Source organism: Schistocerca piceifrons, chromosome 8 (assembly GCF_021461385.2).
Source record: "Schistocerca piceifrons isolate TAMUIC-IGC-003096 chromosome 8, iqSchPice1.1, whole genome shotgun sequence".
NCBI classification, from domain to species: domain Eukaryota; kingdom Metazoa; phylum Arthropoda; class Insecta; order Orthoptera; family Acrididae; genus Schistocerca; species Schistocerca piceifrons.
Window position 1 is genome coordinate 20,674,622 of NC_060145.1, and position 16,955 is coordinate 20,691,576.

At 43.4% G+C, this 16,955-nt stretch overlaps 1 protein-coding gene across 2 annotated transcripts in view; it reads right to left on the minus strand.

The window, feature by feature from the left end:
- Positions 1 to 16,955, minus strand: part of LOC124711656 — a 382,392-nt gene that overhangs the window by 237,742 nt on the left and 127,695 nt on the right. The window contains exon 1 of one of the 2 annotated variants that reach the window (XM_047241844.1): positions 1,296 to 1,507. The exons of the other annotated variant lie outside the window; for it this stretch is intronic. Within the exon in view, the coding sequence (XP_047097800.1) occupies positions 1,296 to 1,316 (21 nt within the window). The 5' untranslated portion in view covers positions 1,317 to 1,507. Of the gene's footprint in view, positions 1 to 1,295; positions 1,508 to 16,955 lie in introns of those variants that run through there. 2 annotated transcript variants of the gene reach the window in all.

The following is a 16,955-nucleotide window of genomic DNA, read 5'->3' on the forward strand; positions in this document are numbered from 1 at the left end:
GGCAGTTGTAGCACATGATTACGGTTAGAGTAAAATTCAAATCTGAAAAAGCACCTTCTGATGAAGAGATCAAATATGAGGCGACACGAAGTTTAATAGTTGAGTGCTATATTTTCTCCGCTACTTATGTGTAACACAGCTATGGAAGGGAAAATGATCAATATTCCACAATATTTGCAACAACTATACTTCGTAAATCCGGGATATTCCTTTACATATCCAGAATAAAATATACGCATATAATTAATTGCTTCACTGGGTTAAAAATAAAATCCGCGTTGAGTCACGCGTGTTCTTTTATTCATACATTTCGGATACTGTTGGGCCATGATCTGTTTGCTCAAAGCTCTGGGTCAAGATAGTTTCACAGCTTGGACTACTGGGTACATCGTCCGTTACTAAAATAAGAACTATGACTATAGGCGGGCTCTATTTTGTGAGTCAGGTTTGAAATATTTTCACAATGCATAGAAAAAAAAACTCCTTGCAACGTCAGGGTATTACAGTGTTATATCAACCATATGCTAGTAGCCTGAATGAATTGTTGATGGTTGAACTACAATTTAGTATAATAGGAGCAGAACATATTTGATCACTTGTGAATTGCAATGGCTACGCCACCTCTAGACTTCCTAAATGCATGTCTAAATCGTCATGAACAGTACTTTTTTTCTTTCACTGTTGCTTCAGACGTATTATAATGCTTTATATAAACAACTCACCAATGGGATTATAGTTTCAATTACTGTTGTAAACCACGCTACGTGTTATGGAGGTGAGTTTATGTAGGTTGTTAACTACAGTTTCAGTCGTTGTATATGTACATGAAATATTTACGCCTGCAAGATCTCTCCAGAAAGGCGAAGAGAAACACGCAGCAATAACAAAACTTGTAACGTGAAGGTGCAGTCCCGATTATGTAGGAAGAATGTGGATTCAGGCAAGTATGAGTACTTGTACATAACAAAGAAACTGACAACACAGATCCATTTTATCTGTCCAGATAATAAAGGGTTTTGGCAACATCAGCGGATTAAAGACGTTCCGTATAGTCTACAGGAGGACACTCTTTGTAGATTCATACTCATGTCCAGTAGCTGTCGTAGTTTTTGGAAAAAAGTCAAAACTATTTGTTACGAACATAAGGCATACTTAACAAGTTAGGCTACGTTTCCAGGTTAGGAGATATTTGCTGGTAACAGCTCGAGTGTTCCAGAATTTGACGCTGTCGTAATATGTAGCGGAGAGTGAAACTTTGGGTTAGTGAGGCTAGTTCAGGAGTCGGGCGTACTCACCAGGTGGTGCGCTAGTCCCATGACTCGAGGTGATCGGCTAGAGGAGAGCGGAGAAGAGCAGAGCAGAGTACGGAGGAGGAGCAGGTGGAGACGCCGACTGGCCCGTCAGCTGATGGTGGCTGCTGCTCGTCGGGGGTAACGGACCGCACTGGGAGCACCACACTCAAAACTCTACCTTTTAATATCGGGCTGCCGGTATAAAACTGGCATTAAACAAAAACGGTATCGCTGTCCGGAGGAGGAGGAGTAGGAGGGCGGGCGGGGTCCGCGGCGAGGGGTGGGGGTGGCGGCTGCATGCGACACATCACCGAGGACGCACGGCGCATGCGCGAGCCGCGGCGTGGGCAAGGTCGCGGCGCGTGCCGGCCGGACCGGTTCGCGGCGTCCTCCTCACCCCCCAGGGGGGCAGGGGGGCTATGGGGCCGGGGGGCAGGGGGCCGGCGCGAGAGCGGGGCCGCTCCCAATTACCGCACTGCCCTGCCGCGGCCGCAGTACCGCACGGATTACGCCAAGGGCGCGCGCGCGCTTTGGGATCGGCGCGCCATTTAGGAGTGGCCCGCCAAATGCCGGACAGCGCTCTCACTTTCTGGTGTTTCGCAAGGCAGGAGCCTCTAGGCGACTTGTCTACAACAAATAGCTGCATAGCCGCCCGGTATAATGAGTTAACGAAAAAATATTTATTCGCAAAAACTCACAATCAGAAGAAACTAATAAAAAAAAACAACTCTCGCGCACTTTTGATATCACTTTGCACCAGACATGAAAAATACCACTGCCACGCAGCCTCCCCCCCCCCCCCCCCCCCCCTAAATGTGCGGAGCCCCAGGTATATATTGATACTTGAATTTTATTCGACATCCAGCTCTGTTGTGCGTCGGGTGTCTCGGGGGCAGTGATGTTGTTGTTTGTGGTGGTGATTCACCTGTCTCGGACGATGTACTGAGCGGTGTTTTGGTATGCTCTGCGTCCATCATGTGTTGATGCACTGCCGGTGTCAGAGGTCGGAGAGGGTAAAGCCCGTGCTGGCTCGACACGCTCAATCGATACCTTTGTCGGAACACCGTTGTACATAATGTCCACGGTATGCTTATTTCTACTCAGCACCTGAAATGGGCCAGTATATGGTGGTTGTAAAGGCGATTTGACTGAGTCTAATGGCTCTGAGCACTATGGGACTTAACTTCTCAGGTCATCAGTCCCCTAGAACTTAGAACTACTAAAACCTAACTAACCTAAGGACATCACACACATCCATGCCCGAGGCAGGATTAGAACCTGCGACCGTAGCGGTCGCGCGGTTCCAGTCTGTAGCGCCTACAACCGCTCGGCCACTCCGGCCGGCTGACTGAGTCTGTTTGCAACATTACGTGAGAGCAACTGTATAAGTCTTTGTGTACAAACACCTTACGGTTGCCATGGCGAGAAGGTGGCGGGCAACGTATATTTGTGCAGTGACGTTTTAGCTGCTGCACCCAGTGTGTGTGGCCCTCTGATCCAGGTAGTGAGGTTGATACTAAATAATCTGCAGGAATCCGTAGCGGCTCGTCGTAAACCATCTCGGCAACTGATGCGCCAATATCGGGTTTGTGAGCTGTCCGCAGGCCTAACAACACTAATGGTAATACTTCCGTCCATCTCTCTTGATGACACATCAATTCTGCTTTGAGTGTTGTGTGCCATCGTTTGACCGTACCATTACTGGCAGGGTGATGAGTAGTCGTGTGGTGGCGTTGGAAACCGCACATTTTGGATAGCTCGAGGAACAACGTTGATTCGAACTGACGTCCTTGGCCAGTTGTGACATGAAGGGGCATCCAAAACGGGCAACCCACGTACACAGAAATGTCTTCGCAGTAGTTTCGGCTTAAATATCGACTATTTAAGTTGCTTCTGCCCATCTTGTGCACCTATCTATGGCCGTAAACAAATATCTGTAACCCTCTGACTGTGGGAGAGGTCCAACCAGGTCCACGTGAACGTGTGCGAATCTAGCAGAGGCACCTTGAAAATCTCCAATATCAGCACGCACATGTTGTCCTACTTTACTTTGTTCACAAGGAATGCAGCACCGTACCCAAAGGCGCGCGTCTCTTTTCATAGAAGGCCACACATGGCGGTCTGTCAGCAGCTTGATTGTAGCGTTGGCTCCTGGGTGCGATAGTGTGTGGACACTGTCGAATACCGTCTTGCGAAAAATTTCTGAAATGAATGGTCTCGGTCTACCTTGAGAAAAGTCGCACCACAGCTTCCGCTTGGAGTTAGGCACCAGAATTTGCTCGAACTTCAGACCTGTAGACGGGTCGTTTAACAGCTGACGTAGCTCTGCATCCTTGATCTGTTCCACTGCAAGTTTATCATAGTCTATAATTTCTGAAATCCCGCAAATACGTGAAAAATATCACTGCCACAAGCCATCAGCAGGTCTGAACAACTCCGGCAGGATATACCATTCGTCTTACGTTATTGATTTCAAGCAGGTCTGTCTGTATACAGGTGAATAATACGTGTTTTATCATGCAACGCGCGTCTCGACTTTGTATTTTGCAAGACATCATCGGTGGCCTGAAATATATAAATATATACTAACGTTATAAATGACCATCTGTTACGTTTTCGTGACCAAACCGCTGACCGATTTTGACAAAAGTTGACATGGAGATAGTTTGAACGCCGAGGAAAAACATAAGCCTACTTTATGATATGTGAGGAACAACATGTTTATTGATTTAGAGAATATAGCGCGAAATATGGAACAATGATTACTCTTTGAAAAAGCTATTTACTCTTCGAATTTTGAAGTTCATCATTTCTGAAAATGTTTTTATTGTTTGATATGTTCTACATAATACGATTCGACGTAATGAATACAATGGTTATACAGTCCTCACGTGTTTAATCCATACTAATACCGCTATTATTAATTGCGAAAGTAACTGACTCTTGTTAAGTTTTCACTCTACCGGTGAAGCGATTCCGATGGTATTTAATACAGAGGTAGCTTGAGACCTGAAGCAGACCCCAGGCTAGTCTAAATAGTTGTACCTTTTTCTGTATTCATTAACATTATGAAACATCGTATACGTGAATAGCATGCATAGGATGCTGGCGCGATGCTCGGCGACTCTTAATGTTTATAGATTATTCCGTGAAAAAACATATCCAATGTTGTTGTGCACGTAGTTTGTGACACTGAGTTCCTACACCACCTGGCATAGCTGGAGAGTTCTACTGCAGATACAACAATATAATCGGACGGTAAGCCCGAGAATCGTATTTAAAACTATTACTACAAGCATCGCAAACGTAAGCCTGATTTAGCGCATAGTTCTCAGGGAGCTCAAGCTACGACAGAAAGTTACTAGAGTCCAACAAACTTCAGTGCAGTCTCACGCCCGCTGAAACTTGGGCGCAGAACGTCGGGCGGCCTTAAGAGCTGCAGAGACGTTAGAACAGTCACAGACCCGTCGGTTTTATAGGCATTAAGCGTCGCGCGTCTCTTATAGCTTCCAAGGCGCTTCAAGACTCACAAGGACGGCGTCATTTAAAGGCTGTACGACAAACACAGAGTCGTACCTTTACATGTGGGACGTGCAAAGCTTTTGGTGGGGCTGCATTTGATGATGATCTACTAACTGACTATGTTAATCATAAATTGATCGCCCTAGGGGGATTGATCAAAACTGTAGACAATGTAGCGCATTAAAATGGAACTGAGAAGCGATTGGCATGTGTTGCTCTTGAGCCAAAATCTCACATCCATTACCAGGTGAGCCAGAAAAACCCTTAACGACTACTTCAGTATGAATGTAATTAATTCAGATATTTTTCAAATATTATTAGAAAATACAATGCGTGCTTTCAGATTCGACAGATAGCAAAATCACAGAAACTTATTATGTACCTACATACCGGCACTGCATACATTTTTATGTATACAGCACTATATATACAGACATCTCAAAATTATTAGTTTACTTACTCATCATAACAGAAATACTGATTTGCGAATGAAGCAGCGGGTAACAGCGACTATATACATATCTTTGTGCGCATCGTTTTGTTTCATGTATCTCGCCTCTACATGAGGATAGAATAGTTCTCATTTCCACTAACACGGGATTTGTACCCGCTGCTCTGTACATGTTCCTTTTCTGGTTTTAGAGTCGTTCTTCTGCTTTCTGCCATCCGAGGTTTTTTAGCACGGCACTGCACTCCTTTACTTCATGTTATATTTTGAATGTTGTTCCCAACTGTCTAGTACATGTTTGTGATATTTGTGGTACGCGCGCTCGCTTGTGTTTTCTAACCTTGATGTTTCGTGTCTGCCATGTAAACCAGAATAGTATACACTAAAATAAACGTATATAAGTTAGGCCACTGAAGATACCTTTCAAAACATAAAGGTGAAACACATAGTGTACGGTAAAATTCGTTTTGTTCAGCTGCATGTAATTGGACCTATCTAAAAATTATCAACGCTTACTACACGCAACTGAGGACAACGGCCCAACAAAACTTGACGATGTTGCAGCAGTCGCTCGTTTCTGCCACAACAGACGCTATGGACACAGCAGCCGTTAGGAATTAACGTACTGCCCTTGGTCGCTTTTACTCGTCTTATTACTGCGAGGGTATATAAATATTTTCTATCCCCTATCGCTCGCGAAATTAAAATCACAGTGAAAATCCGGTGAAGCTTTGCACACATGTGCCGCAATGTCCCTGGTATAGCCTTCTATCGCGTCACATCGCACTTTTAAGTTCTGGGCGCACAGTGAGCGAACAAAGGTGCTCAGAAAACAGTGTCTCCCGCCAATAGTGAAGTCCTGCTGTGGCGTTCCGCCTGATTCCATGCAGCCCGTATAAAGTAACTGCCGTGTGTTTCTTTCTTCACGACAGTTCTCGGCCACACATCGCATGGGCAATGAGGACGCTCCTGCAGCGTTTTCCACGGGAGGCGTTCCATCACCCATCTACAGCCCCGGACTTGGCTCCCTCTCATTTTCAGCTCTTCGCTCGCACGAACCGCTGGCTGCGGGGACAGCATTTTGGCACAGACAACGAGCTGCAGACCAGCGTAGAGAATTGGCGAAAAGAACAGGGGGCTGACTTCTTTGACGAGAGTACTGGATAGTTAGTAGCACGCTATGACAAATGTCTTAGTCAGAGCGGCGACTGTGTAAAGAAGTAGCCGGAAAATATATCTAATGTTGCATAAAAAAAATTTCTGACTGTCACTGTGGTTTCCATTTGGTGACCTATCTGAAGATGAAAAAGGAAAAAATACCCCTTGTATTTTCGCTCATCAGACGCGAGCATCTTCAGCATCTCTTTAGAGTTTTGAATACCCACTCAGCGCCGTCTTCAGAAGAAGGTGGTGTGAGTTTCGCATATTGTTTGGACTGGTGTATGAGCCAAAGCACAAGTGGAAAAACTATCGCGTGTCATTTGGAAAGCAAGAACAATATCGCCATGTACAAAGGTTGTAGTTGTTGACATTGCCTGAGTCACGCACGATTTCTGGTTTGATGAACTTTCGGGCCCCGTATCTTACCTCCACTGGAGTACTATGCACCTCGATCTTGTTCCTACACCGACTATTTATAACAGCGGATTAAGCATAGCAGTCAACACGCCCCCTCCCACCCCCCACCCCCACCCCCCCAATCTGGTAGAGCTCCGTTGGCTCTCATCGTGAATGGGTGGATCAGCTGCATACGACACACTTTCAGAAACTCGTGCTCCCCGCATCGGTGAACTGACGCCGGTCTGAAGGCCACAACCATACGGTAGTACGTGATATATCCTCTCCTTTCTCACAATCATTTTTAATTACGATAGCAGGGCATACTCATTTTAAACGAGTTTAATTCCCAATCAAGGTTTTGTTCTAATAATAATAAGAAAGGCTAAAGACCAGATAGAGATTGGTTGGTTGATTTGGAGGAGGGGACCAAACAGCGAGATCATCGGTCCCATGGGATTAGGGAAGGATGGGGAAGGTAGTCGGCCGTGCCCTTTCAAAAGGACCATCCTAACATTTGCCTGAAGCGATTTAGGAAAATCACGGAAAACCTAAATCAGGATGGCCGGATGCGGGTTTGAATCGTCGTCCTCCCGAATGCGAGTCCAGTGTGCTAACCACTGCACAACCTCGCTCGGTCCAGACAGAGGGCGGAGGAGGAGATAAATCTGGGGAGGGGGGGGGCTGGTCACAGAGAGGGGTAGGAGTAGACGGGAGAGAGGGGGGCGGCAAGAGGAGATGGGAGAGAGGGGGGGGGGGGGGGAGATCAAGTCGTGTATGCAATTTCAATACATATTTAGTAATTCAGAAGCACTGCTGGATTCGCTAGTAACACCACACAGACCAAGGATGTAACGCAAGTACCCTCATGTAGGACAGTCTGTAAAAGATAAGAAGTGTCCAAACAAATGTCAGAAGGACAAATGGTACCTCGCTAAGTATAACGCTTCAATATCTAAGTACCTAGGTTCGTTAATTAACTTACAAATGATATGTTCTACATCTACATCCATACTCCGCAAGCCACCATACGGTATGTGGCGGAGGGTGCCATGTACCACTACTAGTCATTTCCTTCCCTGTTCCACTCGCAAAGACAGCGAGGGAAAAACGTCTATCTATATACCTCTGTATGAGTCCTAATTTCTCTTATCTCCTTGGTCCTTACGCAAATGTACATTGGCAGCTGCTGAAGGGTTCTGCAGCCCGCTTCAAATGTAAGTTGTTTAAATTTTATCATTACTGTTCCTCGGAAAGAACATCGCGTTCCCTCCAGGGATTCTCATTTGTGTTCTCGAAATATCTCTGTAATACTTGCGCGTTGTTCGAATCTACCGGTTATAAATCTAGCAGCCCACCACTGAATTACTTCGATGTCCCCCTTTAATTCAAATTGGTGTCAAACACGAACATTCGAGCAGTACCCAAGAATAGGTTGCACATGTGTCTTATATGCGGTCTCCTTTAGAGATGGACCACACTTTCCCAAAATTCTCTTGACAGATGATCCACACTTTCCTAAAAGTCGCCCAATAGACCGAAGTCGACCATTCTCCTTCCCTACTACAGTACTTACATGCTCGTTCTATTTCGTATTGTTTTGCAACGTTGCGGTGTCAGACAGACACTACTAATGCTGTATTCGAACATTATGGGTTTCTTTTTCTACTCACCTGCGTTACCTTACATTTCTCTACATTGAGAGCTAGCTGCCATTCATCACACCAATTAGAAATTATATCTGACTCATCTCGTATCATCCTAAAGCAACTCAACGACGACAGCTTCCCCTACACCACAGCAACGTCAGCAAACAGCCGCAAATTGCCGCTCACCCTGTCACCCAAGTCTGTTATGTACACAGAGAGCAATAGCTGTCCTGTCACGTAACCCTGGCGCAGTCCTGGTGATGCCGTCGTCCCTGATGAACACTCACCATCGAGCTAAACGTACTGGGTTCTGTTACTTAAGAAATCTTCGAGGCACTCACATACCTGGAAAGCTATTCTGTATACGCTCGTACCTTCGTTAACAGTCTGTAGTGGGGCGCCGTTTCAAATCCTCTTCGGAAATCTAGGAATATGGAATCTGCCTGTTTCCCTTGATCCACAGTTTCCAGGATATCGTATGAGAAAACGGCAAACTCAGTTTCGCAAACGCGATGCTCTCTAAAACGATGCCAATTCGTGGACAAAAGCTTTTCGGCCTCCAGGAAATTAATTTTATTGGAACTCAGACTATGTTCAAGAATCCTGCAGAAAACCGATGTTAAGGATATTGGTCTATAATTCTGTGGCTCCGTTCTTTTATCCTTTTTATATACAGCAGTGCCTTGCGCTCATTTCCAGTCGTTAGGGAATTCGCTCTGGGGGAGAGATTCGCGATGAATAGAACCTAAGCAAGGGGCAATGCCGTGGAGTACTCTTTGTAAAATAGAATTGGGATTCCAGTCGAACATGGTGACTTATTTGTTTTCAACTCTTTTAGTTTTTTCCCTGCACCTCGGATGCGTATTACTATGTCCTCCATACGGAGGTCTGTGCGATGGTCAAAATACGGCATGTTTGTGGGATTCTCCTGCGTAAACGATTTCTTAAACGCTCAGTTTAAAACAGGAACGTTAGAACTTTACGTACATCTTCAAACATTTCACTGGTTATTACTTTATGGTGGTTTATATGAAGAAAATACTCTGCACCCTATCACGTCTTATCAGTAATAATAGTTCCCGTCGTTGTACTTAAAATATTCTAGCTACAGTACCTATGTTCTCTGCTCAAATTACATTTCATTTGAATGCGATTGTGCTCATCTTGACAATCACATACAGTTAATTTTCGCTATTGACCCCCATGTATCGCATTACTTGGTTGTTAGTTATTAGTTGTAAAGTATCAGTAAATTCTGCCATTTGAAAAAAACGCATGCAAGAATAATTCGATTCTTGATGTTTTATTTTCAAGCACACTATCTGGAAATAATCATACGATCTAAGCTCCGCAATACAGGCCACCACTCCATAGTCAGTGCTGTGACAGTGTCCCATAAACGTACAGGTCACTAATTCCCTGGAAGTGTTTTGTGCTCTTACAGCCGCAGCAGTAAGTGCAGTTGTTAAACCATTTATTTTCCAAAATGCATGTTTCAAAAATGGCTCTGAGCACTATGGGACTTAACTTCTGTGGTCATCAGTCCCCTAGAACTTAGAACTACTTAAACCTAACTAACCTAAGGACATCACACACATCCATGCCCGAGGCAGGATTCGAACCTGCGACCGTAGCAGTCGCGCGGTTCCGGACTGAGCGCCTTAACCGCGAGACCATCGCGGCCGGCCAACGCATGTTTCTTTTGTTTACGTAAGATGATAATATCTCTGAGATTTGATTGCTTCATCACGTCATGACGAAAAGCGTCGAGTGTACCTTCCAAATCTTGACGATGGAGCTATCGATTCGAAACACGCATCGAAAATAAAAACCTGAGCAACCAAAATAAAGGATTTTTATTCGTTAAATCTATATCTTTCACTGTCTGTGTGGCACGTGAAATCGTTATGGATTCGTTAGAATGAGTAATGTTTTATGCATGAGGTAGATTGCCACCTACTCTGTTTTACGTGACGCGACAGTTGTGCCATCAACTCCTCTTTTGTGAGATACTTACCTCGTTTCAGTGGTAGCAAGGCATCAAGTCACTGAATATAGTTATTGCTGTAATTGTTTCGCGACGTAACAACTTACTAAAGGAATGAAGTAGCTCAAATGTGACAGCCTGTAACATTTTTAGTTACAAACAAACAAAACAGAGTAAAAAGGAAAGAACGGGATCCTATGCAGCAAGGTGATCGTGCCTTGCTACGAAATTCCGAACCGAATCATCTTCTAGAAATCGATTCCACGCGGGTCTTCGGACTCTTCCCGGATCTGCTGTCAGAAGTTCCCAGCCCGCCGGTCGGAGACGGCTTGCAGCTAACGCCCAACAGGTTTCCCATGGCGTAATGGCCACTGCTTAAGTCACCGCGGCCGGGAAGCAACGCGGGCTCTCGTGCGGTATGTACTGTCTCATTTTGGGGAAACACAAAAATTCCGTAGTCGTGTTCCTTAAAAGTACTCGTTCCCAAGTTCCTGTTCCGGACTTTACTAACGTCACAAGAGTACTGGGAACGACTGTGTGCTGGCTTAACAATTTCTGATACGTGTTACTGAAGTTGTGTTCACAAAGGTCAAACGGTAACTTACAATCCACACAAGTTCGATAACGGTATGCAACGCGAAAATGAAATTTCGTAAGCAGAAAGTTCAGTACCTTAGAAATGTCTCTCACTGTACGACTGACTGCCTTCGTTTGCATCACAAGAATACACTGTCCCAAAACTGCTGAAATGGTTTATCGTATCACTTTTCCACACATGAAGCGTCATCTCCAAACTGTTTCCTACAGAAATGAAGGAAAAGAAATACATGGCGCTAGGTCGACACTGCATGAAGGTTGCTATATGGCCATCTTTTCAGAGATGGTTGCGGGACTCGGCTGTTCGACACAGGATGTCAAATCCAACACCTTTCAGCCGTATAGTTTCCAAACTTAATTTATTTCGCTACCAGTTTCGGCGAATTACTGCGCAATCTTCAGGCCTCTGACCGACGTGTAGGAAGATTCCACTTCGGTTCTGGTAAAAACACAGACCAACATTCCAATACTGGTATCTGTAGATTTCTGCTTGCTATAGCGGTCACTTCAACCATCACCTGTCGACCAAAACCAAGGAACTTGAAGCCCACCGCACGCAGCTCCAACTGCTTCACTGCTAGCATACTCCATTGCGTGTCCAACAACGAACATCCCTAAGCGGTGTTATTCCACGTTCGAGGAAGTCTTACACAGTCTCGCCCCCGCCTTTTAATGACTAGTTAGTATTTTTCTCTTCTTTTAAGAGCAGACGTAATAGTCTGACTATGAAGTGTGTTATTTGCGGTTAAAAGAAGACTCACGAATACGAAACATGAAGTAATAAGTTTGGAGGAACAAGTAAGTTATCTTTGTAAAGCAATATCCGTCTTTCGTCTGACATACGTCACTTCTCTTTACCTTTCTTACCTTTCCTCCTCCTAGCCGCGATTAGTTAAGATGCGTATATTAAAGTATGTTACCTTAACTGAGAATAATTACTCATTTTTGCTGAAACATTGTGCCATGTTCTTTTATCTTGTACCAGTAACATCGTTGCTATGTTATTGGCAGGTTTTACAGTAGAAGTGCGGATGAGTCTTATTTTATGAACGGGAATAACCGGTTGGGGCGATATCCGCTTAACCGCCATTGCGGCCATCTCACCGAGATAATCACGAAATGTAGTAATTACCTACAACGTGCTTGCAATTAAGTTCTCGAAGTCTGATTGCTCAGTGCGAATAAAATTGGCACATTTAAGATAGTCGGAACTTCTATGATGGCGAAAATAAGGAGCCAAAGCAGAACTCCTAAAGAGTGATACCGTGTCTTATGGGAATGCCATATGTAGATTTCTTCGTCTGCTCAACTCGCTCTCTGAAAAGCAACTTACTGTGAATTGATGTTGCTGGGTAATCCCGACGTGTAGGAAATTATGATCGCCCAGCGTAGTTAACTACACGAGGCTGGTCATCCACAATGGCTTACCTGAAACAAAAACGACAACAATCAGATCGACGGTAGGTGATACAAAAGCCAATGCTTCTACCTACAAAATATTATTTCTCCACAGCTTAACTAGCAACAGTGGATTATACCTTACTTTCTGACCGACTTTTGTAATACGTAACTGAAATATTCAGACACTGTGTCGGACTGAGATCAATATGGGGCTTGTTTTTCGCAGAACGTGCTTTCAGCAAATGAAGTACTTAGACGCGTTTCAAGGGGATCAAAATACACTATCTAACTAAACCTATGCGGACACACCCGTGTAATGCGGAATCTATATTAACATGTTTTTATTACGTCGCTTTCTAGTCTGTCTGTTCGGTACAAATTTTGCAATTGATTTTAAACAAACTTCCCGATGAGATGGATACTTGAGACTTTGGATATAGTTCAGAAATGGACGGCAATGCAATATTAACTCGCTTTCGTGTCTGGTGCGAAGCGGAGGGTACTCTGTGTCCCATTGCTATTTCCCCGTCTTCCTGTTCCAGCGGCGAATGTTTCGCGGTAAGAAAAATAGCCGGTAGGGCTACGTGTGAGCTCGATTCCCTCTAATTCTTACTTTCACGGTCTTATCGCAAGATATACGTAAATATACATATGGGTTCACTCAGCTGAAGAGAGACTGAAATAAACCAGAAATTTACCACATGTCTCTATTCTAATTCCTTCAAAACGTATGAAATCGACTCAAAATTTCCACACACAAAACACTAAAAAGCAGAAAACAAAAAAGATTTTTGATATAAAATGTTTCTAAAACGGAAAAAAACTATAAAATAATTTCTTCTAGCCCCATACAGATAATACTGAGAAGTTGTGCTTGTGCTGTATGACAATACTTGTGAAGTTTGAAACGAAAAACGCTTGGCGCGTGCAGTAGATATTAGTAAGGGCTGTAGAGATTAGCTGTCGTTGCGAAAAATCGCACAACAGTGAAATAAAATAGTTACTGACTTAGTTACGATAACTGATGCACGAATAGTTCACCTATTGCCCGGGCCCCACGTTTTACGCTTTAAGTTTTATTTGTATTGTCATGTTGTTGTAGTCTTCAGTCCTGAGACTGGTTTGATGCAGCTCTCCATGCTACTCTATCCTGTGCAAGCTCCTTCATCTCCCAGTACCTACTGCAACCTACATCCTTCAGAAGATGCTTACTGTATTAATCTCTTGGCCTCCCTCTGCGATTTTTACCCTTCACGGTTCCCTCCAGTACTAAATTGGTGATCCCTTGATGTCCCAGAATGTGTCCTACCAACCCATCCCTTTTTCTATTCAGGTTGTGCCACAAATTTCTTTTCTCCCCAATTATATTCAGTACCTCCTCGTTAGTTACGTGATCTAATCTTCACCATTCTTCTGTAGCACAATATTTCAAAAGCTTCTATTCTCTTCTTGCGTAAACTGTTTATCGTCCATGTTTCGGTTTGATACATGGCTACACTACTGACAAATACCTTCAGAAAGGCCTTCCTAACACTTAAATCGATACTTAATGTTAGAAAGTTTCTGTTCTCCAGAAACGCTTTTCTTGTCTTCGCCAGTCTATATTTTATATCCTCTCTACTTCGACCATCATCTCTTATTTTGCTGTCCAAAAAGCAAAACTCATCTACTACTTTAAGTGTCTCATTTCCTAATCTCTCTCAGCATCACCTGATTTAATTCGTCTGAATCCTATTATCCTGATTTTGCTTTCGCTGATATTCATCTCATATCCTTCATTCAGGACGCTATCCATTCCGTTCAGCTACTCTTCTAAGTATTTTGCTGTCTCTGACAGAATTACAATGTCATCGGCAAACTTCTTCTCCCGGAATTTTAATTTCTATTCCAAATTTTTCTTTTGTTTCTTTTACTGCCTGCTCAATATATAGATTCAATAACATCGGGGATAGGCTACAATCCCTGTCTAGCTCCCTCCTCAACCACTGCTTCCCTTTGATGACCTTCGACTCTTATACCGGCAGTCTGGTTTCTGTGCAAATTTTAAATAGCCTTTCGCTTCCTGTATTTTACTCCTGTTACTTCCAGAATTTGAAAGGGAGTATTCTAGTCAACATTGTCAAAACCTTCTTCTAAGTCTACAAATGCTAGAAACGTCTGTCTTCTATGAGAAGGCGCAGGGTCAGTATTGCTTCGTGTGCTCCTACATTTCTCTGGAATCCAAAATGGCCTTCTCCGAGGTCGGCTTCTACTAGTTTTTCCATTCTTCTATAAAGAATTCGTGTCAGTATCTTGCAACCATGACTTATTAACTGATAGCTCGGTGATTTTCACCCCCATCAGCACCTGCTTTCTTTGGAATTTGAGTTATTATATCCTTCTTGAAGTCTGAGGATATTTCGCCTGTCTCATACATCACGCTCACCAGATGGAAGAGTTTCGTCATGCCTTGCTCTCCCAAGGCTATCAATAGTTGTAAGTGAATGTTGTCTACTCCGGGGGCCTTGTTTCGACTTAGGACTTCCAGTGCTGTGGCAAATTCTTCATGTAGTCTTGTATCTCCCACTTCATCTTCATCTACGTTTCTTCCATTTCCATAAACTGCCCTCAAGTACATCGCCCTTGTATAGACCTTCTATACACTCTTTCCACCTTTCTGCTTTCCCTTCTTTGCTTGGAACCGGTTTTCCGTCTGAGATCTTGATATTCATACAGGTGGTTCTCTTTTCTCCAAAGTTCTCTGTAATTTTTCTGTAGGCAGCTTATATCTTTCCCTTAGTGAAACATGCTTCTAAATCCTTGTTTGTTCTCTAGCCGTTTCTGCTTAGCCATTTTGCACTTCCTGTCAGTCTCATTTTTAGACATTTGTATTCCTTTTCACCTGCTTCATTAACTGCATTCTTATATTTTGTGCTTTCATCAATTAAATTCAATATCTCCTGCGTTATCCAGGGATTTCACGTAGCCCTAGCATTTTTACCTACTTGATCTTTTGAGTGTGTGTGTGTGTGTGTGTGTGTGTGTGTGTGTGTGTGTGTGTGTGTGTGAATTGCTGAAGGACCAAACTGAACTGCCGAGGTCATTGGTCCCGAGACTTAAACACTGCTTAAAGTAACTTAAAGTAACTTATGCTAAGAACAAGACAAACACCCATGCTAAAGGGACGACTGGAATCTCCGGCGGGAGGGACCGCGCAATCCGTGACATAGCGCCTCAAACCACACGGCCACGTAGCGCGACACTTGATCCTTTTCTGCCTTCACTATTTCATCTCTCTAAGCTGCCCATTCTTCTTCTACTGTATTCCATTCCCCTGTTCTTGTAAGTAGTTATCTCTGAAACCCGCTACAACCTCTGCTTCTTTCAGTTTATCTAGGTCCCACCACCTTAACATTCCTGCCCTTTTGCAGTTTCTTCAGTTTTGATCTACTGTGTGTAAACAATAAATTATGGTCAGAGTCCACATCTGCCCGTGAAATGTCTTTACAATCTAAAACCGTTTCCGAAATCTCTGTCCTACCATCATATAATCAGTCTGAAACCTTCCGGTGTCTCCAGGTCTCTTCCACATATACAACCTTCTTTCACGATTCTTAAACCAAAATTTATCTATGATTAAATTGTGCTGTGTGCAGAATTCTACCGAGCGGCTTCCTCTTTTATTCCTTTCCTCCAGTCCATGTTCACCTACTACCTTTCCTTCTCCTTCTTTCCCTATTATCGAATTCCAGTCCCCCAAGACTACTACATTTTCGTCTCCCTTAACTAACAGAATAATATCTGTTATCTCATGATGCATTTCTTCAATCTCTTCGCATCTGCGGAGCTAGTCGGCACATAGACTTGTCCTACTGTTTGTGTACTGTCATAACTATTAAAAACACAATCACAAATTTTCAAGACTATCGGTATGGGATTAGGAATCTGTATGGGGGCTAGGAAAAATTCTTTTATACTCTTTAGTCCGTTTTAAAACGTGTTATACTAAAAATTAATTTTATTTAAATAAATCTCACTAATCAACTAAACCGGTTCATGGTTCAGGGAGCATGGAGCACTAAAATTGCTTACAGGTTGCCTATCTCTCAGAGACAAAAAAATTTGATTTTCAATATTTCATATAATTTCATATAAATAAACGGTGCACCGATTATAAAAATTTCAAATGCTGTGATAATCTGCTCATTAAGAGGTATACACTTATGTATAACACATTAAGACGGGTATTACTGTTAGAAACTGTGTAGTCTTGACGGAGCGTAGCTCATGGCGCTCAAATACGCAGTTTATGTTCGCGCAGTATGTAAGAGTAAGAACACTTAAGTGACTTGAAGCAAATTTAGCACGTAATTTCAAACCTGTACGAAACTTTTCCTGGCAGATTATCCTGATTATATTCATCCACTCTTTAACAATGAGAGAACTTAAGCGACTTCCAATAAGGGTTAAACATAATTTCAAATATTTAAAAAAAATTCTCTCTCACTTAAAGTCAGATATTA